At 56.2% G+C, this 12072-nt stretch overlaps 3 protein-coding genes across 3 annotated transcripts in view; 1 reads left to right on the forward strand and 2 right to left on the reverse strand.

The window, feature by feature from the left end:
* LOC137856076 (ecto-ADP-ribosyltransferase 5-like) overlaps positions 1-8667 on the forward strand; it is a 174748-nt gene extending 166081 nt beyond the window's left edge. Inside the window, exon 6 of the transcript XR_011096195.1 lies at positions 8024-8667. The gene's annotated coding sequence lies outside the window, so the exon portion shown is untranslated. The remainder of the gene's footprint in view (positions 1-8023) is intronic.
* Positions 1547-2263, reverse strand: LOC137850040 (erythroblast NAD(P)(+)--arginine ADP-ribosyltransferase-like). Its single transcript, XM_068670274.1, has one exon. The coding sequence runs from the start codon at positions 2261-2263 to the stop codon at positions 1547-1549; it is 717 nt and encodes a 238-aa protein (XP_068526375.1).
* A 131-nt stretch (positions 8668-8798) lies between the features above and the next one.
* LOC137855706 (erythroblast NAD(P)(+)--arginine ADP-ribosyltransferase-like) lies at positions 8799-10521 on the reverse strand. The gene has a single exon (XM_068680170.1). The coding sequence runs from the start codon at positions 10312-10314 to the stop codon at positions 9394-9396; it is 921 nt and encodes a 306-aa protein (XP_068536271.1). The 5' UTR covers positions 10315-10521; the 3' UTR covers positions 8799-9393.
* Positions 10522-12072: the final 1551 nt, after the last annotated feature.

The following is a 12072-nucleotide window of genomic DNA, read 5'->3' on the forward strand; positions in this document are numbered from 1 at the left end:
CATCAAAGTGAAACCACGGCAGCCTTTTGGCATCCATTGAGAGGCTCAGGGGGTGGAGATAACAAGAAATTTGACCAGAGTGCTTCAGAGGGAGCTGACAATGATCATATTTGTCAAACATATCTGTTGATTTGCTGCCCACAATGTTGTCTGGTTTGCTCTTAATATCTTTCAGTGTGATCCTGTGTGATCCTGTGCCGTGTTCTCTCTTTTGCTATTTATCATATCTGATGGTTTGTTAAAAGCTGTGTGTTTGTTTGTTTGTTTGTTTTTCAGTTTGCTGTTCAGTGAATCTGTATAGGCAAGGGCTTGATAGCGGGGGGCTGCAGGGGTGGCCTCTGCGAGAAGGTCAGTGCAGCAGGAGGGCAGGAGGTGCTCCATGAACCAGAGCACAAGTTCCCCTGCGGCCTGTGGAGAGGCCCCTGGTGGAGCAGGCTGTCCCCCTGCACCCATGGGTCCCACACGGAGCAGATCTCCACGCTGCAGCCCCCCCATGGGTGGAGGAGCCCCCGGTGGAGCAGGTGGATGTGGCCTGGAGGAGGCTGCGGCCCATGGAGAGCCCCCGCAGGAGCAGGCCCCGGGCCGGAGCTGCAGCCCGTGGAGAGGAGCCCACGGGGAGCAGGGGGCTGGGGGGAGCTGCCAGGGGCTAGGTCACCCCAGACACCGTTGGGCCACTTCAACACAAAGCCAGGGCCACCTCTCCTCCCTGTGGCGCTGCCACTGCCCCCGGTCCCTCCGGGCACTGTCGCCACCAGTCCCGCAGCCGGCCCTAGGCCCGGCGCCGGCAGCAGCGCCATGTCGTGGGGTGACCCCGCAGGGCTGTTGTCTCGGGCACGCTGCGCTTGGCTCTGCCGTTCCCTCAAGCCTTCGGGCCTCGCACTGGGCACCAGAAGGCCTGCTGTGCTTGAAGCTACAGGCAGCTCAGCACCGCACAGCCGCTCGCTCCCCTCCTCCCCAGCAGGGCTGGGGAGAGAAGGGACACTTGGATCTGGCTGCAGGAGCTGGCACTGAGCTCACTCGCACACACAGAGGCCTTGCCAGGAGCTGGCACGTAGGCCTCTCAGCACGCGGACACATGGGAAAGGCTGCGAGTGTGCAAAGAGAAAAGCTTTAATGCGAGAAATGCGACGATAGGACACACAAACACTGACCGGCCCTGCTTTTTTATACCCCAAACCTAACCCCTCAGCAGGCCCTCCTGCTCCTCCTTCTCTACACACCCCCATGCCTCCGCACAGCAGCTCCACGTTATTTCAAGCTCCCCAAGCTCCCCAGGCTCCCCGAGCTCCCCACACAGAGGTGTTGCCTTCACCACGAGGCTCCCCTTCCCCTCACAAAGCCGGTGGCACGGGGCCCCCTTTCCTCTGCAGCCATGGCTGGAGGAGCGCGGGGAGCACGGCGGCACCTGCCCAGGGCTGTGCCCTGTCCCCAGACATCTCCCGGGGGCACTCACCCTGCTGCCTGCCCTTACCCTTCAGCAGCGCACAGTTGTAGGTGCTGTGCGTGGTATGGGAGTGGAGATGGATGATGCTTCTGCTGAAGTAACTCATGACATTGGTGACCTTGAAGACCTCATAGGGTGGGATGAGGACTTCATCCTCAGTAGGGAAAAAGGAGAAATGCTTGATGGGGACACGTAGCAGGTGTACACAATGAAGAAGGTGTCCTGGCCAAATTTCTGGGCAGCATTCTTCTGGAGGGAGGCAGAGGCGAACTGGCCGAAGCGGACGGTCTGCTGGCGGTGGGCCGTAAAGTAGATGCCCTTGACGCCACGGTAGACGTTGTAGCATCTGTGGCCCTGGGCATTCCGCAGAGTGTGCAGGGCCTCGGTCAGGAGGAAATGCAGCGTCTTGAAGGGGAAGGATTGGAGGTAGTACCCGTGGGAGCGCCCACCCTCGCGCACAGCTGTGTTGAACTGGCTGTAGAGGCCTGTATTAGCAGTATACGCCAGCACAGCCACCGCATATTCCCGCCGCAGCACCTGCAGGTGGTTGGAGTTGCCCCATTGCGTCCACCACCTCTCCTCTGCTCTTCTCCAGGAGTCTGCATATACCGGGTTTTTGAATTCTGTGCGGTTCACCATTCTAAGCGCCTCCAGCATACTGTATGTGTAGCCCTGGTACTGGTCATCGAAGGAGTTCTGGGCCATGTCCATCGCCACCTCCCTGATGGGGCCGGGGACTTGCTCACGGGTGCTGCTGGCGGCCAAGGTGCCAGCCAAGGTGCCGGCCAGCAGCACCCAGCCCAGGCCGAGGTGCTCCATGTGCAGGAAGCTCCGGGGGTCCAGCCACGAGCGGGGATGCCCCAGGCAGCGCAGGACCCGGTCCTCTGCAACCGGCTGAGCTCAGCCGCTGAGTGCAGCAGTACAGGGCACGGGCGTCTGCTAGGGGGAGAGCGCAGGGTCGGAGAAGGCTGCAGGCAGAAGCGGAGCAGATGCATCAGGGGCACCTCCAAAGCCGCCCATGGCCCCCCTGGCACCAGAGGGAAGCACCCGCAGTGTGTGTCCCCAGCCACGGCCACCTGGGTCTTCCCCACCCCGATACAGGCCCGGACTCCAGCCCAACTACTTGCATCAAACACCGCAGACACCTGGGTTCCCCCGTGCAGCCCCGACATCCTCTGAGGCCGCAGCATTTGTGCCAGGAGGAGCCCTGGTGCTGCAGTGAGATGTTACCTCTGCTCTGTTGCATGCAGGACCCACGGCTCGGCGCTGCTGCAGGGTGCGTGGAGCTGTATGCTCTGCCTTTTTATAGCAACCCCCAGACAGTTTGTGTTCCAGCCCCCCATGACCACCCAGTTGCTGCTGGGCTGTTGCAAAAGGCTGCAGGGAAACCAACAGGAAATCGCCTCTTATCAGTTGCCCATGCTCTAGTGCATGCATGTGTGGGTCCCAGTCCCTTGGGTGCTGAGAGGTGAGGCGCAGGCTCTGCAGCCCTCAGTGCAGAGGGGCTCCTGCAGGAGCAGACACTGGCTTGTCCTGGTTTTGGCTGGGATCGAGTTGCTTTTCATCACCGTAGCTGGTGTGGGGCTTTGGTTTTAGGATGACAATGGTGCTGATAACACACTGCTGGCTTAGATGCTGCTGAGCAGTGCTCACACAGCCAAGGACTTCTGTGCTTCTCACACTGCCCTGGCAGCGGGCAGGCTGGGGGTGCAGCAGGAGCTGGGAGGGGACAGGCCCAGGACAGCTGACCCCAACTGGCCAAAGGGTTATTCCACACCATGTGGGGTCATGCTGGACAATATATAGGGGTGGCTAGCTGGGGAGGGGGCGCAGGGTGCCCAGGGATAAGCTGGGCATCCGTCAGCAGGTGGTGAGCAATTGCATTGTGCATCGCTTGCTTTGTACGTGTTATTATTTTTACTATTACTATTTTTAGTTTTTAATATTGTTATTGTTATATTTTTTTTCTGTCCTATTAAACTGTCTTCATCTCAACTCACAAGCTTTTACTTCCCCTGCCCTCCCATTCTCTCCCCCATCCCACTTGGGGATGAAGAAGAGCAAATGGCTCTGTGGTGCTGAGCTGCTGGCCGGTTAAACCACAGCAGTCCTTTGATGTCCAACACGGGGCCCAAAGGGTTGAGATAAGTACCAGTCTGACCACAGCGTGTTAAAACAAAATTGTTGTTTAACAATTGTAATTTGTAAACCTTAGCTTCTCCCACGGCTTGCTTAGAATGCAGAGGAACACCCACTCGGACTGGGGAGGAGGAAGAAGACGAGGCAGGCTGCTCCAGAGTGGCGGGGCCATCAGAGGAACAGGAAGATGAAGAGGAAGGTATCATGAGAGCATCAGGAACTACCCGATGCCTATTCCAGCATGAGCTAGGAGATAGGCGAAAAGATTTCAGTCGTTGTCCAGGTGAGCACCTTGTCACCTGGCTGCTCTGGTGCTGGGACAGCGGAGCCACCTCCCTCGACCTGCTGGCCATGCTCCTTTTAATGCCCGCCAGGATCTTGTTGGCCCTCTTGGCCACCAGGGCACACTGCTGCCTCATGGCCAGCCTGTCACCCACCAGGATCCCCAGGTCCTTCTCCACAGAGCTCCTCTCCAGCAGGTCATCCCCCAGCCTATACTGATAACATTCAGTTGTTCCTTCCCAGGTGCAGGACTCTATACTTGGTCTTGTTAAACCTTACTTGGTTTCTCCCTGCTCATCTCTCCAGCCTGTCCAGGTCTCACTGAATGGCAGCACAACATTCTGGTGTGTCAGCCACTCCTCCCAGCCTTGTATCATCGCTGTACTTTTTGAGGGTGGACACTATTCCTTAGTCAAGGTCATCGAAGAAGGTGTTGAACAAGACCGGACCTGGCCCTGACCGCTGGGGAACACCGTTAGTCGCAGGTCTCCAGCCAGACTCTGTGCTCTGATCACCACCTTCTGAGCTCAGCCAGTCAGCCACTTCTCAACCCACCTTACTGTCCACTCCTCTGTCCCACACTTTCTCGGTTTTGTTACCAAGATGTTGTGGGAGACAGTACCAGAAGCCTTGCTGAAGTCACAGAATCACAGAATCACAGAATTTCTAGGTTGGAAGAGACCTCAAGATCATCGAGTCCAACCTCTAACCTAACACTAACAGTCCCCACTAAACCATAGCCCTAAGCTCTACATCTAAACGTCTTTTGAAGACTTCCAGTGATGGTGACTCCACCACCACCCTGGGCAGCCTGTTCCACTGCCTCACAACCCTTTTAGTAAAGAAGCTCTTCCTAACATCTAACCTAAACCTCCCCTGGCACAACTTTAGCCCATTCCCCCTCATCCTGTCACCAGGCACGTGGGAGAACAGGCCAACTCCCACCTCGCTACAGCCTCCTTTAAGGTATCTGTAGAGAGCAATAAGGTCACCCCTGAGCCTCCTCTTCTCCAGGCTGAACAAGCCCAGCTCCTTCAGCTGCTCCTCGTAGGACTTGTTCTCCAGGCCCCTCACCAGCTTCGTTGCCCTTCTCTGGACTCGCTCAAGCACCTCCATGTCCTTCTTGTAGCGAGGGGCCCAAAACTGAACACAGTACTCGAGGTGCGGCCTCACCAGAGCCGAGTACAGGGGGACGATCACCTCCCTAGCCCTGCTGGTCACACTGCTTCTGATACAAGCCAGGATGCCGTTGGCCTTCTTGGCCACCTGAGCACACTGCTGGCTCATCTTCAGCCGACTATCCACCAATATTCCCAGGTATTTCTCTGCCTGGCAGCTTTCCGACCACTCATCTCCCAGCCTGTAGCTCTGCTTGGGGTTGTTGTGCCCCAGGTGCAGGACCCGGCACTTGGCCTTGTTGAACTTCATGCAGTTGGCCTCAGCCCATCGGTGCAGCCTATCCAGATCCTCCTGCAGAGCCTTCCTACCCTCGAGCAGATCGACACACGCACCTAACTTGGTGTCATCTGCAAACTTACTGAGGGTGCACTCAATGCCCTCGTCAAGATCATTGATGAAGATATTAAAGAGGACTGGCCCCAGCACCGAGCCCTGGGGGACGCCACTAGTGACCGGCCTCCAACTGGACTTGACTCCATTCACCACAACACTTTGGGACCGGCTATCCAGCCAATTTTTAACCCAACGAAGTGTACACCAGTCAAAGCCATGAGCAGCCAGTTTCTTGAGGAGAAAGTTGTGTGAAACCGTGTTAAAAGCCTTGCTGAAGTCAAGGTAGACCACATCCACAGCCTTTCCCTCATCCACCAAGCACGTCACTTTGTCATAGAAGGAGATCAGGTTCGTCAAGCAGGACCTGCCTTTCATTACCCCATGCTGACTGGGCCTGATCGCCTGCTTGCCCTGCAAGTGCCGCGTGATGACTCTCAAGAGGATCTGCTCCATGAGCTTCCCTGGCACTGAGGTCAAACTGACAGGCCTGTAGTTTCCTGGGCCTGCCCTCCGGCCCTTCTTTTAGATGGGCGTCACGTTTGCTAGCTGCCAGTCAACTGGGACCTCCCCCGATAACCAGGACTGCTGATAAATGGTGGAAAGCGGCTTGGCCAGCTCCTCTGCCAGTTCTCTCAAAGTAGAGGATCTTTCGCATGTTGGTGTGGAACTGACTGGGCTCCATTTTGTGGCCACTGCCCCTTGTCCTGTCCCCACAAACCACTGAAAGAGGTTGGCCAAATCCCTCTGTCTCCCACCTGAGGAGGTATTTATACACATTGATGAGATCCCCTCTCAGTCCTCTCTTCTCCAGGCTGCACAGCCCCAGGTCTCTCAGCCTCTCCTCACAGGGAAGATGCTCCAGGCCCCGGATCATCCTTGTGGCCCTCCGCTGGACTCTTTCCAGGAGATCCCAGTCTTTCTTGTACCGGGGAGCCCAGAACTGGACCCAGTACTCCAGGTGAGGCCTGACCAGGGCAGAGCAGAGGGGGAGGATCACCTCCCTCGACCTGCTGGCCACGCTCATTTTAATGCCGACCAGGATCTTGTTGGCCCTCTTGGCCACCAGGGCACACTGCTGCCTCATGGACAACCTGTCACCCACCAGGACCCCCAGGTTCTTCTCCTCAGAGCTCCTCTCCAGCAGGTCATCCCCCAGCCTGTACTGATACCTGCGGAGATGTGAGTTGCTAGGACAAACAATCACAAAGGGGTTTTGTCGGATAAAACTGCTGCTGCAGTTTCCAGCAGCAGTCCCCCAGACACAGAAACGAAATTTATGAATGTCAATGCTTTCATTTATGAAAATAAATAACATAATTTTCATTTATAAAAATAAATGTGTTTTCATTTATGAAAACATTGACAAAAACTGGCCCCAAAACAGAGCCCCGAGGAACCCCACGAGTAACTGGCCGTCAGCCTGATGTAACCCCATTTACTAGCACCCTTGGAGCCTGACCCACCAGCCAGTTGTTCACCCAGCACATTAGGAACCTGTCTAGCTGTGTGCTGCACATTTAGTCCTGAGGGATACTTTGAGAAACCGTATCAAACGCTTTGCCGAAATACAAAACGATTTCATCAGCTGCCATCCGTTGGTCAACTATGTGGGTAACTTTGTCATGAAAGGAAATTAAGTTCGTTAAGCGGGGCCTTCCCCTCATGAACCCTCTGCTTGCTATGACCAGGGACTGCCTTGTCCCTCAGGTGCTTTTCAATAACTCCTGGGATAATTTTCTCCATGATTTTACCAGGCACTGAAATGAGACTGACAGGTCTGTCGTTACCAGGGTCTTCTTTCTCGCTCTTGCTGAAGACTGGAACCACATTTGCCATCTTCCAATAGACCGGGATCTCTCTGGATTCCCAAGACCATTGGAAAGTAATTGAGAGAGGTTTTTCCTCCCAGACAACAGATATGTGTATTGGGGCCCTGCTTCCCAAGATGTGGCTGACCTTGCTTGCTGATGGGCAGTAGAGAGTAACTGCTTTCTCTTTGCTTCCGTGTGGATTGGCTTTTCTTTTTCTTTTTCTTTTTCTTTTTCTTTTTCTTTTTCTTTTTCTTTTTCTTTTTCTTTTTCTTTTTCTTTTTCTTTTTCTTTTTCTTTTTCTTTTTCTTTTTCTTTTTCTTTTTCTTTTTCTTTTTCTTTTTCTTTTTCATCTTTTTCTTTTTCTTTTTCTTTTTCTTTTTCATTTCAATTTTCCTTCTCTCAACCCCTTAGCCTTTTTCTTTGTGTCATCCTTTCTGCCTCCCCTCTGTCTCTGAGGAGCAATGAGAGAGCAGTTGTGGTTTTAGTTAGACATCGATGTGAAACCACGGCAGCCTTTTGGCATCCATTGAGAGGCTCAGGGGGTGGAGATGACAAGAAATTTGACCAGAGTGCTTCAGAGGGAGCTGACAATGATCATATTTGTTGAACATATCTGTTGATTTGCTGCCCACAATGTTGTCTGGTTTGCTCTTAATATCTTTCAGTGTGATCCTGCGTGATCCTGTGCCGTGTTCTCTCTTTTGCTATTTATCATATCCGAGGGCTTGTTAAAATCTGTGTGCATTTGTGTTGTTTTTTTCAGTTTGCTGTTCTGTGAATCTGTATTGGCAAGGGCTTGATAGCGGGGGGCTGCTGAGGTGGCCTCTGTGAGAAGGTCAGTGCAGCAGGAGGGAGGAGGTGCTCCATGAACCAGAGCACAAGTTCCCCTGCGGCCTGTGCAGGGAGAGGCCCCTGGTGGAGCAGGCTGTCCCCCTGCACCCATGGGTCCCACACGGAGCAGATCTCCACGCTGCAGCTCCCCCGTGGGTGGAGGAGTCCCCGGTGGAGCAGGTGGATGTGGCCTGGAGGAGGCTGCGGCCCATGGAGAGCCCCCGCAGGAGCAGGCCCCGGGCCGGAGCTGCAGCCCGTGGAGAGGAGCCCACATGGAGCAGGGGGCTGGGGGGAGCTGCCAGCACCCATGGGGGCCCCGTGCTGGAGCAGTTTGGGACTGGGGGATGGACCACGTGGGACGGAGCCGTGTGGGAGCAGTTCTTGAAGCCCCTGAAGGATCAGTTGGGGAATGACGGCATCCATGGGAGGGACCCCACGGGGAGCAGGGGCACAGAGGGACCGTGAGGGGCGGCGGGGATGAAGCGTCAGGGACTGACCGCAGCCCCCATTGCCCGTTCCCCTGCACTGCTTGGGGGGTAGAAGGTGGAAGAGGTGGATGAGGGGAAGGTGTTGGAGTTTGTTTTTTTGTTTGTTTTCTAACTGCTCTAGCTTGTTAGTAATAGGCAATAAATGATACTCATCTTCCTACTCTGAGTCTGTTTCACTCGTTACGATAATGGTTGAGCGATCTCCCTGTCCTTCTCTCAACCTCTCCTCCCTGTGGGGCTGCCACTGCCCCCGGCCCCTCCGGGCACTGTCGCCACCAGTCCCGCAGCCGGCCCTAGGCCCGGCGCCGGCGGCAGCGCCGTGTTGTGGGCTGATCCCCGCAGGGCTGTTCTCTCGGGCACGCTGCGCTTGGCTCTGCCGTTCCCTCAAGCCTTCGGGCCTCGCACTGGGCACCAGAAGGCCTGCTGTGCTTGAAGCTACAGGCAGCTCAGCACCGCACAGCCGCTCGCTCCCCTCCTCCCCAGCAGGGCTGGGGAGAGAAGGGACACTTGGATCTGGCTGCAGGAGCTGGCACTGAGCTCACTCGCACACACAGAGGCCTCGCCAGGAGCTGGCACGTAGGCCTCTCAGCACGCGGACACATGGGAAAGGCTGCGAGTGTGCAAAGAGAAAAGCTTTAATGCGAGAAATGCGACGATAGGACACACAAACACTGACCGGCCCTTTTATACCCCAAACCTAACCCCTCAGCAGGCCCTCCTGCTCCTCCTTCTCTACACACCCCCATGCCTCCGCACAGCAGCTCCACGTTATTTCAAGCTCCCCAGGCTCCCCAAGCTCCCCAAGCTCCCCACCTCCCCAAGCTCCCCAGGCTCCCCAAGCTCCCCACACGGAGGTGTTGCCTTCACCACGAGGCTCCCCTTCCCCTCACAGAGCCGGTGGCACGGGGCCCCCGTTCCTCTGCAGCCATGGCTGGAGGAGCGCGGGGAGCACGGCGGCGCCTGCCCAGGGCTGTGCCCTGTCCCCAGCCATCTCCCGGGGGCACCCACCCTGCTGGCTGCCCTTACCCTTCACCAGTGCACATTTGTAGGTGCTGCGTGCACCACGGGAGCGGAGATGGATGACGTTTCCGTTTCTGTCTTGGGTGAATTTGGTGACATTGAAGACCTCATAGGGTGGGATGAGGACTTCATCCTCCTTAGCGAAGAAGGAGAAATGCTTGATGGAGACACCATGGCAGGTGTACACGATGAAGAAGGTGTCCTGGCCAAATTCCTGGGCAATACTCTCATTCAAGGAGGCAGAGGCGAACTGGCCGAAGCGGACAGTGTGGTGTTGGCTGGCCGTAAATTGGATGCCCCTGACGCCGCGGTAGACGTTGTAGCATTTGTGGCCCTGGGCTTTACGCAGAGTTTGCAGGGCCACGGTCAGGAAGAAATGCAGTGTCTTGAAGGGGAAGGATTGCAGGTAGTAATCGCGGGAGCGCCCACCATCGCGCACAGCTGTGTTGAACAGGCTGTACAGGTCTGTATCAGCAGTGTACGCCAGCACGGCCACCGCGTAGTCCCGCGACAGCCCCTGCGGGCGGTTGGAGTTCTTCCACTTCTCCTTTGCTTCACTCCAGGTATCTGCAAAGATGTGGTTTTTGAATTCCGCGTGATGCACTTTCTTCAGGGCCACCTTCATCTTGTTTCTGCAGCCCTGGTACTGGTCATCGAAGGAGTTATGGGCCATGTCCATTGCCACCTCCCTGATGGGGCCGGGGTCTTGCTCACGGGTGCTGCTGGCGGCCAAGGTGCCAGCCAAGGTGCCGGCCAGCAGCACCCAGCCCAGGCCGAGGTGCTCCATGTGCAGGAAGCTCCGGGGATCCAGCCACGAGCGGGGATGCCCCAGGCAGCGCAGGACCCGGTCCTCTGCAACCGGCTGAGCTCAGCCGCTGAGTGCAGCAGTACAGGGCACGGGCATCTGCTAGGGGGAGAGCGCAGGGTCGGAGAAGGCTGCAGGCAGAAGCGGAGCAGATGCATCAGGGGCACCTCCAAAGCTGCCCATGGCCCCCCTGGCACCAGAGGGAAGCACCCGCAGTGTGTGTCCCCAGCCACGGCCACCTGGGTCTTCCCCACCCCGATACAGGCCCGGACTCCAGCCCAACTACTTGCATCAAACACCGCAGACACCTGGGTTCCCCCGTGCAGCCCCGACATCCTCTGAGGCCGCAGCATTTGTGCCAGGAGGAGCCCTGGTGCTGCAGTGAGATGTTACCTCTGCTCTGTTGCATGCAGGACCCACGGCTCGGCGCTGCTGCAGGGTGCGTGGAGCTGTATGCTCTGCCTTTTTATAGCAACCCCCAGACAGTTTGTGTTCCAGCCCCCCATGACCACCCAGTTGCTGCTGGGCTGTTGCAAAAGGCTGCAGGGAAACCAACAGGAAATCGCCTCTTATCAGTTGCCCATGCTCTAGTGCATGCGTGTGTGGGTCCCAGTCCCTTGGGTGCTGAGAGGTGAGGCGCAGGCTCTGCAGCCCTCAGTGCAGAGGGGCTCCTGCAGGAGCAGACACTGGCTTGTCCTGGTTTTGGCTGGGATCGAGTTGCTTTTCATCACCGTAGCTGGTGTGGGGCTTTGGTTTTAGGATGACAATGGTGCTGATAACACACTGCTGGCTTAGATGCTGCTGAGCAGTGCTCACACAGCCAAGGACTTCTGTGCTTCTCACACTGCCCTGGCAGCGGGCAGGCTGGGGGTGCAGCAGGAGCTGGGAGGGGACAGGCCCAGGACAGCTGACCCCAACTGGCCAAAGGGTTATTCCACACCATGTGGGGTCATGCTGGACAATATATAGGGGTGGCTAGCTGGGGAGGGGGCGCAGGGTGCCCAGGGATAAGCTGGGCATCCGTCAGCAGGTGGTGAGCAATTGCATTGTGCATCGCTTGCTTTGTACGTGTTATTATTTTTACTATTACTATTTTTAGTTTTAATATTGTTATTGTTATATTTTTTTTCTGTCCTATTAAACTGTCTTCATCTCAACTCACAAGCTTTTACTTCCCCTGCCCTCCCATTCTCTCCCCCATCCCACTTGGGGATGAAGAAGAGCAAATGGCTCTGTGGTGCTGAGCTGCTGGCCGGTTAAACCACAGCAGTCCTTTGATGTCCAACACGGGGCCCAAAGGGTTGAGATAAGTACCAGTCTGACCACAGCGTGTTAAAACAAAATTGTTGTTTAACAATTGTAATTTGTAAACCTTAGCTTCTCCCACGGCTTGCTTAGAATGCAGAGGAACACCCACTCGGACTGGGGAGGAGGAAGAAGATGAGGCAGGCTGCTCCAGAGTGGCGGGGCCATCAGAGGAACAGGAAGATGAAGAGGAAGGTATCATGAGAGCATCAGGAACTACCCGATGCTTATTCCAGCATGAGCTAGGAGATAGGCGAAAAGATTTCAGTCGTTGTCCAGGTGAGCACCTTGTCACCTGGCTGCTCTGGTGCTGGGACAGCGGAGCCACCTCCCTCGACCTGCTGGCCATGCTCCTTTTAATGCCCGCCAGGATCTTGTTGGCCCTCTTGGCCACCAGGGCACACTGCTGCCTCATGGCCAGCCTGTCACCCACCA

This window comes from Anas acuta, chromosome 1 (assembly GCF_963932015.1).
Source record: "Anas acuta chromosome 1, bAnaAcu1.1, whole genome shotgun sequence".
NCBI lineage: Eukaryota > Metazoa > Chordata > Aves > Anseriformes > Anatidae > Anas > Anas acuta.

What these genes read in the sequence shown, in the direction of transcription:
- LOC137850040 (XM_068670274.1), bottom strand. Translation starts at nt 2,263, where the DNA reads ATGGAGCACCTCGGCCTGGGCTGGGTGCTGCTGGCCGGCACCTTGGCT.
- LOC137855706 (XM_068680170.1), bottom strand. Translation starts at nt 10,314, where the DNA reads ATGGAGCACCTCGGCCTGGGCTGGGTGCTGCTGGCCGGCACCTTGGCT.